The 18140-nt window shown below is 41.4% G+C and overlaps 1 protein-coding gene across 1 annotated transcript in view; it reads left to right on the plus strand.

Annotated features, from left to right (window-relative positions):
- The window catches only part of LOC134047094 (kalirin), a 341858-nt gene that overhangs the window by 192016 nt on the left and 131702 nt on the right, over window positions 1–18140 (plus strand). Inside the window, exon 5 of the mRNA XM_062498020.1 lies at window positions 1508–2020. Coding sequence (XP_062354004.1) covers window positions 1508–2020 — 513 coding nt within the window. The remainder of the gene's footprint in view (window positions 1–1507; window positions 2021–18140) is intronic.

The raw sequence follows: 18140 nt of genomic DNA on the forward strand, positions 1-18140 counted from the left end.
TGCCTAGGAAACAGTAAGCATCTACCTGCCCCACTAAAAATGTTTTCATTAGAGTTTCAAGAACTGCTTAAAAAATCAAACCTGAATAAAGAGAATTTCTGCCGAATTCAAGACATGAAAAGCCTTTCTACTGTCTCATAATGTCAAATTCTGTGCATGATTAGAGCAATGCTTCCATTAGCCTGACAGACTGCAGGAGGATGCCAAAGTGTTAGCCATGAAGAGAAGCATTTCCCTGAGGGCAGTTAAACCCTAAACTGAATTATCTTCAAGGTCTCAGTGTCCACGTCAAGAGGTTTAAAAATTTGAAAATGCTCTGAAGTGACGTACTTATCCTCCAACTGTGTGTTTGCTCCTCCCACTGTCCTCCCTTTTCCTCACAGCAAGGAATATTGCAAGAATATTTTAAAATAAGCTTTCTCCTGAGCTTAAGTTCAACACAATCTCAATTTTAATAATGCATTGAAGAATGCCTGATATTTTTGGAAGGATACAAATTGGAATAAAAAGCCTATTATTAACCTTTAACCAGTGCTAGCCTATTTTTGACATAATTTAGGATAATAATCAGGATTTTATGTGTTTTACTTTGTATATGACTTCTGTGAGAGTGCTGCAATTATTGTGTGCCTCCATTTCTGAAAAGCAAAAGCTCTGACACTCTTTAGAGGCCTGATCTTTAGGGGATGGATGTGCAATCACTGATGAAGAGACAAGCATGAAAAAGAAAAGAAAGCTATCAGTTGCTATGTTCTTAAACTGTAATTTGCTTTCCAGACACCCAGTGCTTCTCTCTATCACCAGTTACTGAGTCTGTATGAATTAAAACCAATTCTCATTGATTGTATATGATTTGTGAGCAGTACTTTCTATTGGCAATAAATTCTGGTTGTTAATACTTCAGTGACATTTCACTTTTACATTGATTTTCGCTTAATTACATTAGGAATTACTAATATGGAAGAGTGGCAAAAAGCCAGCTGGAATGATTTGGAATAAGAAACCTGGTATATTCTCGGTTATGGCAGTTTGCAATAGCTGCTTCAGTTCATATACCTGAAAGTTTTGCTTCTGTGTAGCTGATAGCTGGGGTGTAGCACAAGTAGCAGAGTGCCTGTAATATCATCTACTTGTATAGAGAACAACCATGTCCAGATGTCCAAAAGCTGCAGTAAGAAGTCTTAGGTGTCCAACTGGGCTGATGAAATCTGTAGCAGAAACATTTTCACTACATTTTTTTGATAGCCAGGCCAGCTGAAAAAGATAGGCATTATTCCAGCAAATATCACATATTTAATAAGTATATAAATAAATAAATGCCATGAGACATATGGTTTTATGTCCAATTAATATATCAAAGTTAAACACAATCCTTGACATTCTTTACCAACGTTCCTTCAATTATGTATTCATGAGGGAAATACTCACTTCATGCTGTTTATGGGTTGTGCTGTTAATTCTGATTGGATGGTCCCTGATTTAAATGCTGTCCTTTTCCCTTCCTTAGACAAGTATGGTGTCTGTAGAAGGCCTGGCAAAGCTTGTGGATCCTTCCCAACTGACAGATGAGTTTGAAGGGTCCTTGGATTACAACCACGATGAATGGATAGAGCTGCGTGTCTCCTTGGAAGAATTTTTCAACAGTGCCATTCATTTATTATCAAGGCTGGAGGATCTCCAGGAAATGCTGGCTCGGAAGGAGTTTCCAGTTGATGTTGAGGGCTCAAGAAGGCTGATTGATGAGCACACACAGCTTAAGAAAAAAGTGATTAAAGCTCCTGTGGAAGAACTGGATCGTGAGGGCCAGAGGTTATTACAATGCATAAGATCCAGTGATGGTTTTTCTGGTAGGAACTGCATTCCTGGAAGTGCAGATTTTCAAAGTCTTGTGCCAAAGATCACCAGCCTTTTAGATAAGCTGCATTCTACCCGGCAACACCTGCATCAGATGTGGCATGTCCGCAAGTTGAAACTGGACCAGTGCTTTCAACTCCGGCTTTTTGAACAAGATGCTGAGAAGGTAGGGAGTAATCTGTTCCTTTTTTCATACTTTAAACCAGTCTCTATTGCAAGGGTGACAATATTTTCTGTAAGTGGCAACATGAGGTGTTCATAACCAGTGTAAGTCTCACATTGCCAGCAGGTACACTTCATGTGACTTGTAAACCAAATTCACCAAGCTAAGTGTTGGATGTAGCAGGCATAGTAATATCCAAGAGTAATTTTTCTGTGTTGCTTTTGGTGAAAGTTAATCTGCTCTTCTGTCTCATAATGAGTATATTTGGTAGACATTAGCACAAGAATCTGACTTTTTTTTTTAAGCTTCTTTTACTAAGCTTATGAATATATTTATCTTCTTGTCACAGCACCAAAAGAAGAATGATTTTGGGGTTTGATTCACTATGATTATTGTTTGCACTTCTTGAAGTCTGTGGGAAATTTCAAGTGTGGGTTTCAGGGAATTTACTTTAGAAAATTGTGTAGCCCTAAAGCCTTGGCTTTCTTAATGCAGAAGTGCTTGGCACCTTGTTAGGTGATTTTGTGAGAAGTCTTTGCTGGCATGTTTAAAATTCCAGGCCACGGAGGTGGGGTATTCTCAGTGTAAGGCACTGAGCTCTCAGACTCATGTTTATCTAGTCTCTATATCCATCAAAAGCACCAATCTCTGAATCTTCTCTACTTAATGTATTATCCAGTTGTTTCACTAATGTGTCTGCCTGGATGGACCCAGGAGGAGTTGCAGAAGAAAAGCAGACTTCATCTGCAAGGGGATCTCATGAGGATGTGGGTTTTTTTTTAATCAGCTACTAGTTAGTGTTATTTTAAAGCATCATGGAGAAGCAAATTGCTGAAACAGTGTTCAGTAGTGCAGTACAAGGCACTTGACATTGGTTTTCAATGCATGTACTAAATATTTCTAAGACTTGCTAGGACTGAAAAAACTCCATCATTGTATAATCAATCCTCCTCTTGGGAAAATCTTGAATTCAAAGAAGTCCCTCTAAAATAAGAGTCACTGCAGCATCACTCAAGGATGCATAAGAGCAGAGTTTTAATTCCAAATGCTACAACAGTAGCATTCTCCCTGTTCCGTGTCATATGCTGTAAGGAGGCCATTCACTTCTGTCCTTCCCAGCAGTGGCTGCACTTTGGTCAGTGCATCACTTTGGATTTTCTGTTTCTTTGGGATTATTCAGATGACCACTGCCTATCAAGTCAGTGTTTGAGAAGTCCTTGTTGCCAAGCGCTGTTCTGTGGATTGAAGGAAGTTTCCAGGGAGTTTCCTTTCTACCTCCTGCACAGGCAAGAAAGGATGGTGTGATATTAGTCTAGGCAATGTGGCATCAAAGCCCTTTACATGTGTTATTCTGAGATTGATAGGTGTAAGGTCTAGGCAAGTCAACAAATACATGTAATTTTTGAGATGAATGAAGAAGCAGTGAGAATGTGATTTCTGCCTTTGTAACTCCAGCTGTCTTGAGCAATTCCAGTTTGACAAAACCGGAATTGTGCTCTTCTCTTCTTCATCTCCCTCACATTAACTAAACACACAGTCAGCTTCTCCCTGCTTAGGCTCTGCTTGCCTTTTCCTGACTTCTACATTTTCCCAAAAAATATAAAATATTTTCTTGTTTTATATACCCAAATCTGTCATTTTAATCTTCTAAGTTTGTGAGTCCCTAAAATTCTTCCTGGAAGGGTTGCAGACCCTTTAACATCACATTTCACACGTGTAGACTGGTGTAAAACACTGATGTGCTTTTTCTCTGTAGCTGCCTTTCTCAGGTCTCTTTGAAGTAGGCTGATCACCTCAGACTGTACTTGTTTCATAAAATGTCCAGAGCTAAATCCAGCCTGAGTGCTGTCTGCACTGTAGAAATAGCCACCAATGTGTCTGTGTATTGAATTTTAGAGTTTCCAGGTACCTCCATTTCTCTGAGTTACATTCTACTCAGGTATGGTAGCGGAGCCCAGTTGCTCTTCATCTCCTGGAGAGAGACACACCTCTTATTGTATAACCTGGACACGTCATGTAGTTCTAATCAAATGGTAACCCTAATAGCCTGTGAAAACTCAAACTCCAACATAAAATTCTGAACATAACCAAGGGTTGAGGGCCTTTTAAAATATCTCTCTATATTCACTGGATTATATTTCAGGAAACCTGTTCTAATAAGAAGAAAATAGACAAAGACTTTAATTTTCTGGATATCTCTGATTTCAAAAATTTCAGGTGTCCTCATTGCCTGAAAAGTTCTTAAAAATAGGATAGGAAAAGAAAAAAGGGACACAAGGACTAAAACACACAGTATTTTAAGGAAGGTTAAGTTCTGAACACTTTGGTATTACAGTACCCCAGATGTTAAAAGCAAATCAATTCATTTTTCTTCCTTCTAGAGATCCCTTTATTAGAACATTTAAAAATGGCAGTCACTGCCTGGACACAGAAAATATTTTAATTACAGGCATTACAACTTACAGAAGTCTGTATAGTTGTGTGCTGAACAACTCATTGCCAAAATAAACAGAGGGGGTGGCAGTCACAGCCTGGGCTTCTCCCACTCAAATCATTGGGAGAGAGCAGGGCTCTCTGTAGAGAAACTTCGTCCCCAAGTCAGGCCTTTAGGGTTTTAGTTTCCTGTACTGGGGCCAAGGGAAAGGAACAGTGGGGCTATCACACAGGCACAAGCAGTGCAGTGAGATTGAATCTCCAGATGGAGACTGGAAGCTCCTTGAAGCTCAAGTCAGCAGGCAGGTCAGCCATGTGGGGAGCTTTGGCAGAGGGGTGTGAGGAAGTTCACATGCTGTGCAGTGCTGACTGTAATGATCTGCTGATAAATAACACATTTCAGCTGCTGGCAAAGCCCTGACCCTCACTGTTCAACAAATTTATTCCTCACCAGCTAATGCAGAAATACGTATGTACGTATATATAATTTTGAAACTAGAACTGAGGCTTCACTGTGTTTTACTGGGTAACAGGGAAAATATTTTTAGTCACCAGTAACATTAAAAAATGTGTCCTAGTCTAAATTGAATATTGTTTGAAATAAAAACCCCACAATCAACGTAGAACCAAGTATTAGAGCTATCTGAGAAATGATAATTGGTTGGTGGAAATCTGGACAAGGAGAAGAATTCAGGCAAGAGTCCACATGTTTTGCACTTGAATAAATACCCCAAAAAAGACAAAAAATTATACTCTGTGCTTTCCAGCTTTTCTGGAAATCATTTGTAACTGGCACCCAATCTGACTTGTGTAGGAATTTCCACATCATTCTGTGTTGGTTCCACACCAGTTTTACTACCCCAACGTGTATGTGAATGAAAAACATCTATCATGATGTAATCAGCGTTGTCCTTGATAAGTATAAACAGTACAGTCACCAGCTGGCCCAGGCTGAGGGTCTGCACTGTAAGCTGCTCACAGCAGAGCAAGGAGCTGCTCTAACACTGTGGGGGTCAGCCCCAGAGGGAGGCAGAGGGGGCTTGGCGTGTTCTCTCTGTCCTCACCTCCCCTTCTGCTTCCTGACTTCCTACACAGTGCACTACACAAAGGCAAACTCCAAAGATGGAGTAAGAAAATGCCATGAGTGAATTTCATTGGAAGCTTGTGGTGGGAGAAACATTTTATTTGGATCAGGCCAGCTTTGTAGAAAGTCTAGTGGCAAACCACAGGCCACATCTAGTCTTCAAGGAGTAGTGAAGTAGCAGGCTTACAGTCAAAACCATCAGCCCCATGTAAACCAAGGCTTCCCTTTGAAAAACACAGCTCTGCCAGTGATTTTCCCTGTGAAGCATGCAGTGGGAAGCTGTGCAGGCTGCTGGGGCTGCTGTGGTACTGCTGCTCTGCAGGTGTCTGCAGGGGAGGCAGCAGAAAGCATGGATGACTTGCAGCTTCTACTCCTCAGCCTGGAACAACAGAAAGATTTCAGTGAGTGCAAGAGTGATGGGAATGTGATTTACAATGCAAAGTTCGTAGATAGGAGACAAGTTTGGAGGGGGGTATAAGCACAATTGTTAAGAGGAAGAGGATGCAGTAACAGTTGCAGCAGTTCTCGTGGGTCCTGCTCCCTGTGCAAGTGTGGGCAGTGAGACCATGGCCCTGAGCAGACACTGCCTTCCTCCCTTCTCACTCCCACTCGTGGCCCCTTCCTCAGAGACGTCTCCTTAAATAAGGGAACCAATGTGTTATTCTTCTGAGTAGGTGCTATTAAACGCAGCCCCTATGCACAGAAATAAATAATGTGGCATTTTATTTCTCAAGGAAGAAAATCACAGACATATCAGCTGTACTTGACTCTTGTCCGGTGTTCAGCTCCAATCCCTAATGAAAGTATTGGGAAGGCTCCTATTAATTGTCAGCAGAAACACATTATACCAATTAACTAAAAGTATACCCATTTTGAAGTGGCAGATGAAATTTAGGAGTTCCTAGTTTAGAACATCACTTAACACCAGGCAGAATTAGTCTAGAAAAAATACAAAGCTCTAACTCAAGAGCAAAGTCAGTGGGAGAGAAGAATATCCAAGAATATATAATCCAAGTAACTGAACCATGCTCATACTGGTTTTGGAGTATTACACGTGCCAAGGTTCACATTCCTCAGAAGGAAGGAATGTTCTGCAAGCTACTCTTCCTCTACAGAGATGCTAGATGGCTTTGATGGATAATTGAATGCACAATGTGGAAATTCATGCTGTGATTTAGGTGGGAAAAGATAGCTTTAAAGAAGAAACATTGATACCTTGATGTTTGAGAGAAAGGAATCTATCATTTGTGATTATATGACACCCACTTTAACTGTTTTGTTTAAGTTATTTCCCCACATTACTTCCCCACATACTGCATTTGAAAATTCTGATGCTGTATGTTCTGTAATAAAATGCATTACAAAACTGATGATATAATCCTTCTTGCTAATAGGAGGCAGTTTATTTTATTACAGTCCATTAAGTAGAGCAATTGTAGCTGCTCCTTTAGTCAAGGGAAGCATTTCCTAGAAATGGGCCCTAGCTGACTTTCTGGAAAAGCAGTATAAGAAAGATTAAAAACCAACATTGCTTCCTTTGACATTCCACATCACCTCTAAGTTTTCTTCTTTTAGCAGGGTCAAACGACCCTTGAAGTGATGCATAAAGCAAATTTATAGAGTTTTCCTGTTTGCAACATGTCATATTAACCCTTAAAGACTTGCATAATTCCACCAGGCACAGCACCTGGGACAGGCTCCTCTGACTGAGATAAAATCCACTTAGTGAAGGACCATTTCCCCTCTCTTATTTCACTCCTGGAAGCGCTTGGTTTCTTTGATCTGTGCTATGTGCCATATATACAATTGCTTCCAAGATTTCACATGAATTATTGGCTTACAATTACTGTGAGAGGGATGTGTCCCAGGGAGTGAGAATTGGAAGCCAATGAGGAGAGTTCTGAGAAGGTGACAGAGGAACCTTTCATATGTGACATGAATAAAAAGTGCAGGAGTTCTGGGGAGGTGGTTAATTAGGACTGGGGAGGAGGTAGGAAGCACATTAAGAGGGGACAGAACTACAGTCAAGATTAATAATGAGAGCACATCTGAAGTACATATGCCCCATGTGCTGTTTGACTATGATAGGATTTGTTACTGAATGAATGGTATTTAGCAGTTAACAGTAATAATGATACAGGCATATAATAATAATGGATTAGACATGGATTTTTGTATAGGATTTAGATTTCATTTAAGTTACATGAACACTGAATTGGTATGCAGAACTCAGCATGCTCTGGATTTTCCATCTAAGTACTTACACCATGAATATCACAACTGCACAGTGAGTGAGCCTTGGAATAAAGAGCTTTCCTGGAGATTTTGAACATGGGGGATATTGTTAGACCTGAGGTAAGCTCCATAAGACTTGTGCAATAAAAGGAGTCCATAATCTCAGTGTTTTCTGCAGAGATATTAGACTGAGGGTCTAATTGAGACTCATTTAAGCATGTTTCTGTAATCCTTAACCTATTTCAAATGTCTGTGCAAAGAAAGGACAGGGCCTTGGGGTACAAATACTGCCTGGGAAAGACACTAAATGGGCTGTCCATGTTTGTGAACATCCACATGTTTGCAGAGAGCTTTATAAGAAGAGTTACCAAGAATTTCCTGCTGAGCATAAATGAAATCTCTTACCCATAATTCCAGAAAAAGAGTTATCCGAGGACCAAGTTGTTAGTGGTACCTACCCCTCTCAGCCCAAAGCAGCTGCTTCTCTCTTCAGGTGAAACAATTCAGTTTCAGGTTAGTTTTAGCTGTAGCCCTGATCTGGTTGCATTTTGGTGCTTGAGATCTCCCTGAGCTATCTGCTAAAAAGACAGAGGCCTGGTCTTGTAAAGCAGAAATAGTTTCAGCTGCTATTGAAATGTATGAAGGACTTGAGGTCTGTCAGAGATCCCAGTGACAGCACTGAGTGAGCTGGAGCAGTGTTGCATTCCCTGATACCAGCTACTGGCTCTGGCTCCAGCCCTGCTGGTGGCCGGGTCAGCCGTGGCCACCCACCTATGGTAACAAGACCACGTCTTCTTCTGTACCATAACTGGAGTCCATCCCAGGATTCCAGTTATGTCAGTTCACATTTGCAACATTATGGGCAGCCTAATTTGCCAGGGCTTGCAGTAGTCCTGATATATGAATAACAAACTTTGAAACCAATTCCTGACAAAAATGGTTTTTATTTTTATTGAATAGAATAAATATACAGATCTCTACATGTATGGGTCTGGAATAGACATTGTTCAAGAGTCTTTGAATTTAGTCAAAGTATTTTAAGTTGCCTTAACATCTTTGTCTCTTTTCATGCAATGGGCCCTCGAACAGAGCACCTAGTGTCTCTTCTCTCCTGAAACCTTGTTTCCAAATCTGGCATCTTCTCTCCCATGCTGCCAGTGAAATATGCTTTATTTTATAATCTGAAGTTTCCCCTAGCATATGGTGCCTTTTTTTGCTATAGAGATTCTCACTAGACAACTGTTCATGAAATCAGGCTTGGGATGCCAGTGTTGGGAAGGAAAGTCAGCTATCAGCCAAAATAAACTGCCATGTGAATAGAAGGTCATAATCTCATCCCATGCTTTGTACTTAAGCCCACTCTGAAACTAAAACAGCAGAGGGCAGGCCCCATGTTCAACATGAAGTGTTTGCTCTGACACATAATTTCTAATACAGGCAGAACACAGAAAATAACTGCAGATAGGTCCCTAAATTGTTTGATTGACAGACACCATCTTACAATATCAGATCATAAAAGTTTGGAAAGATGATTATATAGATATGGAAAGGAGGCTGGAATTGATACTGAGCTGGTGCATAAACAACAAATAGTTGAGTGTGTGTTTGTATGACATCTAGCACAGTGAGATCCTGAATCTGACACAGATATTGGTTGTTTCCAACACAGAAATGCATATTTTCAATTGAAAGTGGCCCTTGGAGATGTAGGGGTATGTAAACATTCCTGTAGAATACATATGTATATCCAAAGAGGATTTGGATTGTTTTGGCATATACTGGGAATATTCTGCTTCACTTAAGCTGTTTTGAGCAATAACTCTCCTGATAGCATCAGTCAAGAACAGACAAAGGTCGACACAGGAAGTTCATATCAAAGGGGGAAACTGTACATCTATTTTTAAAAATCTGTGTATTTCCCCAGATGAACCTATGCCAACTGTAATCACTTGTATTTAATTACTTCACACTTCCTAGAACAAAGGAGGCTCTAATAAACAGGTGAACGTTGAAAGCATGTAGCAATAACTCTTGTAGCAGGTTTTAATTAACTTTCAATGTTTATTCAAATGTGTTCTTTATCATGTTTCTTTTCTGTAGCATTTTAAAATAATTGAATTTTTACTATTGAGTACTGCTTCTGCACATGTCTTGAAGCACATCGATACTCACTGTCATGGGTAAGCCAGTATGAGTTGTTCTGATGCAGCTGGATAATCAGTATGATGCTCTGAATGCATCTTTACTGATATTTTCTGGAAGCTCAGAGGTGGCATAACAGGCTCATGGATTTCCCATATTACTGAGTTTACCTGGTCTTAGAATTTGTTTGTTTTTTTTTCTAACAAACCAAATAAAAGAACAAAGTTTGCCCAGAAGCAGAAAAACATAACAAGGGGTGGTTGTGCACAGCGCATGTGTTGACAGTTCCTTGTGATGCTGTGAGCGTAGATGTCATATGCTAAAGAGATTTCATAGGGATCAGCACCTTCCCTTTTGAAAGGCTCTGAGAGTGCCAGCTAAACTGTGTCAAACCTGCCATTTCCATCACCTGGTCATGGGCACCAATGAATCATCGAGGAACTGTGGGGGCAAATATTCAGCATCTCTAACAATAAATTACTTGCAAACCCCTTCATCTTTAAGAGGATGATGAATCCTGCATAACCTGCATCTCGCAGTTCAGAGCCTGCATGCTGGCACTTGCCATCTTTGCAGGCTGCAGTTCTGAATTAAAGATGCAGTGAGCTGACATCTGCTCACTTTAATCGGAAGTCGCCTTCTGACAGGTTGCTAATGCCATCCACAATTTGTTGTCCCCAATTTAAAGTGAAGAGTTGTCGGAGCGGGAAGTAATCATGGTGGGCTCTGTGGGAAGTGTTCATTACTTTGACCACTGCCGGTCACACTTAATAAGATCCTGTTCTTGGTACCTGTAGGAAAAAACCAAACCAAACCAAAACAAAAAAATCCAAAAAAAACCCAAACAAAAAAAAACCCCACAAGCCACTGTATTTTTGCAAGATCAGGAGAGCATTATAGACATTTCTAACTTTCCTCAAAGCAGAAACAGAGCTCATTTCTGCTAATTGGACTGTAAAAGAAGAAAGTCTTCATTATTAGTGATGTTCCAAAGGAGCTTGCAAGTTTTCCATCATGTCAAGCTTGTATCCTGCTACTTTCCTATTCATCAGTCAAGACTGGGGGGGGTCTTCCTTTGTGTGCCAATAGCATTGTGAACATTTGCTTTTCTGCCTTCCCATCCATCAGTAGAAAGCTTGGGGACAAAGCTAATAACCACAGGACAAATTCACAAGTACACACCAACTGCTTCGTGCTACTCCTACAACTGAAAGCAGCTACAAACCCCACTTTGCCATCTGGTTTGAGGAAGTGTGGGATTGCCTTGCCTGCTGAGCAGAGCAGTACAGGGATCAGGGTAAATACATATCAGAAATTCTCTTCATTGTGGCTGTTATTCTAATGGTGAATGCCACCTTCCATTGCTGTAGCCATCACTTCTTTCTCTGTGGCAAAGGGGCAGGACCCTTTTGTAGCCTCCTATTGACATTTCTGTTTCTCCTGCAACAAGTCTGCTGCTGGTTCAACAGCTCTGAAATACAAACTTTCTACCTTAATACTTCCATGACCCAAGTTCGGACTCCAGAAGCAAAGAACACAAGAATGTTCTGAAGGCATTCGTACTAATTTTTCAGATGTGGGCAGCTGTCCATCAGGAAGGGCAATCATCTGCTGGACACTGATTTCTGTTGAGCTGGATTGGCACTGGAGCAGCAAAATTATATGCAAAGGATGCAAAAAGTTCAAAACTAAAATTGGGAATTAAAAACCACAGGGGTTAAGTACCTTGTCTCCTGTCGCACAGGAAGGCTGTCCTGCAGTGGGAGTCCCGATCTGATATGTAAAATAAACATCACAGTGCTTTCCTTCTTTCTCTATTAATTCGTTCTGCCCTGTGATGCCAGATCCGGTGGGTTTTTTTCTTTTATTGGCAGATAAATATATTGCCTCCATAGCACTTGAAATTGAACTTGATCTTTTCGATGGGAACGTAAAACCAGTAACAATGCCTCCCTCCGCCGCTGCAGCTCGGGACGAAGGAAGAGTTGCGCGTTTCCTTCATGCCGAGCGTGCCCTGTAGCACAGTTACAGCATCTGGGGCCGCTCTCTGTCCCATGGAGCATCCAGCACAAGTCGTGACCTCTCCGTGGAAGGGGCACGGCACTGCCCGAGCCACGGCGCAGTTCCTGCCCGGTGTTCCCAGGCTCCGGCAGAGCCGCCCCGCTGCCCGGCCAGCCCTGCCTGCGAGGGAGCGGCTCCGCGGCAGCAACTGGAACACGGTGTGCTCTGCTGGTTGTAGTTTCCTGCTGCCGGCGCTGGATACGCAGTTACTATTCCTCCTGCTTCCTCCTTGAACATTAGAATGGGTCCAAAAATAATTGAAGGCAGTATGTTCTGATGGAATATTTTTGCATTTGCATAAATTTCCTCTTTCTTTAGCCTGCCAATTTTGATAAGGGAGCGTTTTGAGACTGTTTCAGCATCTCTGACTTGGCACCACTGGAAGGCACAGGAATGCTCCCCTGATCAATATGGCACAAAAATGAGTTCTGGCACCTGAATACAGACTTAAAACTAATTTTCAAGGATTATTATGGCATGTTTTAACCACAAAGTTCTGTTTTAGCAAATTAAGATGAGAAGACCCAAAATCTCTAGAGGGAAACAAAGCCCACACATCTAGAAAAAAGATGGGAAAGCTGTATCTTTAATTTTATTTTTTGCTTTGATCCTCAAAAAGGTTAGGTGGTCAGAGACTAGCTGTCAGGAAATAATGTTATTAAGCTGTATATGAGGTTCACAGACTTATTGTGCAGCATCTTTCAGATGCAGTCATGTGATTATTTCTAAATTAATGTCTTCCTGGCCTGTCTGAAATGCTTTCAATAGCCCACACTTGGCAGAGCTTGGGGTCTTAAAAGTGTGTCTTAAATTACCCTCCATATCTATTTATAGGGAACAGGTAAGGGTGGGTGAACAGCTGAGAGGTTGTCTTCTCTGGAGCTGGTGGGGGTTGAAGAGGGAAAACCAGGAGCTTGGTCTGTGGATACCTTCCAGAAGTATTAGTGTTATTTTAAACCAGGTGGCTCTGACTTCTCTTCTTACAAATCACGTACATTACAGAGAAACTAATTCAGAAATATTTTCTTCAACCCTCATGTCTTGAAAGACTCCTCTGTATTATTTGGCACCAGAGTCCTGGATTCCTCATATTCTGTACAGGTGCTGAAGAGGTGTCACAGACAAAACAGTCTTGAATTTAAGAATTCTGCTCAGTTTACAGCTTATGAACACAAACTTCTGATCTTGATTTGGGTGTTGAAAGGAAAAAGCAGGACACAGTGCCATAAACACCTACTTTTCACCAGCCTAAGTTTCCCTCATTTTTGTCTTGGTTTATGCCCAGTCCATCAAAAGTTTGTTTGGTGGGCTGGTAGGGCAGTGGGGCATATCAAGGATAATATTCACATCAGTTTGGTTTTGCTTCTGTTACAGCTATTCCCTGATTTTTATTTTCTTTTTTGCTGTTGTTCCTGTGAGTTCCTGCTCTCTACATGGACCATGGGCCACTTGTCCTTCAAGTGTGACCCCACAGTGTGTTTCCAGCACAGTGTCCCTCAGCAATCCTCATTCTTTTTCCCTAAGGCCTGTATCCAGGTGTTCTCTGGCTGGTGATTGTTCTGGCAGTACTGGCATGGGGTGGTTCTCCCTGATGGGACCTCCCCCAGTGCCAGAGCTGGTAGGAAGTGGGTGGTGGCAACTCAGGACCCCTTGAAGGCCATCTTTGGAGATCCAGGGGCACTGTGAAGGGGCAGTGAGACCCAGTGCCAGCTGCAGAGCCACCTGTGCCACCTCACCAGGTGCAGACACTGTCTGCCCTCCCAGCTCCACAGGTTTTCCAGAGCCAAGGAGAAATATAACTGGTTGATTTATGGGATGGGATAGCGGGACTGGGCACCCCAAAGTCCGGTGGAAGGCTGATATCCTCCACTTTCCATCTGTGCAGAGATCCCAGCACCAGACATGAAGCACCTTGACATGTCAGGTGTTTAAAGCTGTGGTTGCACCCAGCTGCTTCTCTGGGCCTCACACACACACATGGGGTTGGTAGGGGAATGCCACGATACTGGTTCAAACCAGCAAACATCTGTCTGGCTGTTTTGTTCTTAGTGGCAGCTATTTGGAGTCACAGGAATGTCACACATTCAGCCAGGAATAGATCCAGGGTCTTTAACAATCACCAAACTCCTCTAGTGTTTTCAACTGGATGAACATTTCTTCTAAAAACTGAGAGGAACATCCCCATGTGGGGGGGAAATTTTCATAATTTTCACAGTGTTTTTCATTCATGTGGCTGTTGTCTATTCATATCTTTTAGTGGTACACTTCCTGTCCAACCAATAAATTAATTTCCACTTAGACAGCGAGCAGTTCTCTGTAGGTGATTTGTGCCCAGAAAAGGCCATTTCCATTTTTAGAAACAGAAAATCCTTTCCAAGAATGCCTGAATGTTTGATGTTACTAAGTGTGGTGGAAAGGTGAAATATCTCAAAAAGCAAGCAAACAATGCAGACATACAAAATACACCCAGATGTCATTAGGTGTATTTATATGTTAAGGATCTGTAATTTTCTATCACCTTCAACAATAAAATTCTTACTTCTCTATTCAACATCGCAGGAATCACGTGCCTTACTTTGCACATGGCTGCGGCTTGATATGTGTCAGAAAAAAATACACATACCTCTTACTCTGGCATTTAGTAGGAACATTCAGTGTGAGTATGTTGGAAATGGTGCTCTGCTATAAATACAAAGCTATTTGTCACATCACTAATTTTCTAGTGAGTTGAAAGTTGGGCCCATTGTCTGGAATAATTTAATGTTCTGTAGCCTTACTTACTGTACTCTATGAATCATATAGACAGATATTCATAATGGAAAAACTGTGTTCATGCAGCATTGAGGTTTACACAAATACAGCTGTGGGTCTGAATCTTCAGCTGGTGTAAATTGGCCTCGTTGGAACGACACCAATTTATCCTGGCCGTGGATTGCGGGGAACACATGTGAAAGGGAAAGATCTGGCAGAGGTATTGGCTTGTCCATCACCATCTGTAAACACAAGACAAACACAAAAACAAACACAACGAGGTATTTAGGCCCTGGCTTAGCAAAGCATTTAGATATATGCAGTGTTCTATTTTAAAGCTACAAGTGCTTTGATTTAATTAAGGCTGTATTTACAAAGTGGAAGCAGGAATTACAGCAGATTGGAATTTTTGTTGTTGTTGAAATAGTTTGCATAAAATTGGTTGATTCATTAAAAAAGAAATTAAATGTGCTATCAAAGTTTCCTTTAAGCCCAAAATTTATTCTGGAGCCAGTATCCTCCTACCTGAGAACAGCCATTTTCCTGGTGACTGTGGAGGTACCCAGCCCATTGTAAGGGCCCCATGGGCACTGGTGGACATTAATGACCAACCTCAACACCAGCTTTGGCACAGCCCTGTTCTGCCTGGCCACAGGCCCTGCTGAGCCAGGCATTGATCCATCAACTCATTTTGTGGCATGACCTGGGACCTCCTCATTGCTGTGGACCTGTGCTTTGGCCATGGGGCTGCATCTGAGTCTGGTTAGCCTCACCAGGCCTGATCCTGACCTGCTGCTTGACTTCACAGCTTAAGCTTGGACTTGTCACCAGAACTTGTGCAATGTCCTCTTGCTTAAGTCAGGGGCTGTGGGACAGGCTCTGGTTAATGAGGTCCCTTTTCTACCTGCTGAGAATTTGTTTCTGACTCCTTATCCCTTGGTGACCAGCTAGCCTGGACAGTCAGCATCAGTCCCCTGTGCTGCTGAATTATGTCAGAGGCTTGACTGGAGCGATTTTTCTGTGTTCCAGATAGAAGTCCTGATTCTTCAGACTGTTGGCATTTCCCATGTGCTCCTTCACAGACGTGTTGCACTTCTGTTGGCCTTTCCCAGATGTATAGGTGACCTAGACATATGGCTGGTTCCAATTAAACTGTAGTTTTGATTCTAGTCTGGAGACATTGGGAGAGTTTCTTGGTTGTCTCTTATAAAGTTAGCTCACATGCAAATCTGTCCTGAATCATGCCCTTCCATGTCAGTGTAGACTGTGTATGTATCACAGATCTGTTGCTCAGTATTATTTTTGCTCAAATACTGGCTAAATTCAGTTGCAAAAGATGTGAGAAATATGCCTTTATTTTTGTTTAATTGAGTTGTTGTGAATCCTTGAAGTCCCTTAATGAGATAGGAAAAGACCTTGTTGCTGTAAACTTTGTAAACCTCAAGAGAGGGACTCTGGCAGTTACTGTTCTGTGCGTGTTATTATTTTGTTTATATTGTGGAAACATATAAAAATTAACTTGCTTAGCTGTACATCTCTTGGAGTGGAACTTTCCACTTTCTGTTGTAGATTATTCAGTTTAACACTGGCTGGACTGTTTTGAAAGTATAAAATGTGCATGGACTCTTAAATTGACCTCTCTTTAATAAGCAATATATGCTTACCTCCAGCATTTCCCAACCTGTGAATCATGACTATTAAGTTCCTTTAAGTTCCTTAAAACTTAGTTAATTTTTATCAAAGGTGTTTGATAAAACAGATTTATTCTTTGAAGACCTTAAGTGGATACAGTGCTTGCCTTGGAAAAATTCATGGGACTCACAAATTGGAAGAGATTGGAGAGCACTAATCTAATAGGGATTCCATCTGGAATATAAATAATGGTCTACTCTCTCCACAACTACAGGCATGACAGTATTTTAGTATTTAACATTTTTTGTCTCTTTGTAAGCAGCACATGGAGGCATAGTGAGAGAATGCATTTGTGACTACCTGGATTTCAAAACCCTGCCTTGTATTTTCCCTAAGTGCTCTTAAACTTGCTCTTATTCAGAACATCACCTGAGTTGTGCTTGTCAGAGCAAATCACATAAACACTACTGGTCTTTGTCAGTATTTTTGCAGGGAACTACCAAGAGTAAAGATAGTGAGGCAAAGCAGAAGGTACTGACGGTGATCCAGCCGCTGTTGCTCTCCCAGTTTTGTATCGCCTTTTCTAGAACTGATGCCAGAAGCACTGCACAAGTTATCCTAAATGATGTCAGCTGGAATATTTCCAAAAAAAGACACAAAATGAACATTTCACAAAGTCCTTAGGGTTAGTCCTCAAGATCTTAGTAGGGATGGAAAGATATCCATGAACTAAAACAAGTGCAGGGAAAGGCTGCATATCTTAAGAAGCTTCAAAAATGCTGGGTTGTAGTAAAAGAAACAGCACAAGAGAAAATGACCCTACCTGGTCCACACTGAAAAAGGTTTAACACCTAGGAGAACTTTTTTAACTTACAGCTTATAGCTTTTTTAACTTATAACGTAACTAAGAAAAAATGTGTATAAACTGGACATGAGTCTTGTGTAGATCAGAGAGTCTGTGAACAGCTCAGTAACAGGAGCAGAAAGTTTTTGGAATTGCTTCTCATAGGAGGAGCTGAGCTGTAGCACTTCACTAGTTTGCAGGTGGACCTTCATCCCTTTATGAAAGGAAATTTTATCCTGTGGTTGGCTGCCGAAAGCAGTGATTGGACTTGACTTGTGTGTTGCTTTGGAACCATTTTCTTTATATGTATCCTATATTGTTCCTCAAGATGACATAGTTATAGTGGTTATAATTCTGCCCTTAATTAACCATATGAGTTTGGTATTTATGGTTCAGAACTTAGAAAGAAGATGATTTGCTACAAGCCAGTTCATAACTAATTCCAGCCCTAGTATAGTGATCAATAGATCTGGGATTTATTATTTCCAGCATGTATAAACAATTTCGTTAATAAATATGTTCAGTTCACTGTCTGCCAAGGCCATGAGGGCTGTAATCTTCCCATCAATACCACTGGCATAGGGTGTGCTGCCAGCCGTGTGCTGGGCACATCAACCTGTGGTGCTCTGCACCACTGTGTTCGGAGTCCAGTGCTAATGCCCCTCAGCAAGCGCTGACAAAAAGACAGAGAGCAGAGGTTTTTGTCTGAAATTATGTTATAAATCTCATTTTAACTGATGTAGAGCTGGACTCTGCACAGCCTGCATACATGCTGTTCCATATCCGTGTGTTTCTTGTCTGTTCTCAAACAGCTGTTCTCACCCTGTGCTCACTGGCCTGCCAGATGTTACAAATCCAGGGAAAATATGGAGTCACATTCTCCCTCTGTAGGACTTACTCATGACCAGCTTGAGACCTGCTGTTTGGTCTAACACTTAACC

This window comes from Cinclus cinclus, chromosome 9, assembly GCF_963662255.1.
Source record: "Cinclus cinclus chromosome 9, bCinCin1.1, whole genome shotgun sequence".
NCBI lineage: Eukaryota > Metazoa > Chordata > Aves > Passeriformes > Cinclidae > Cinclus > Cinclus cinclus.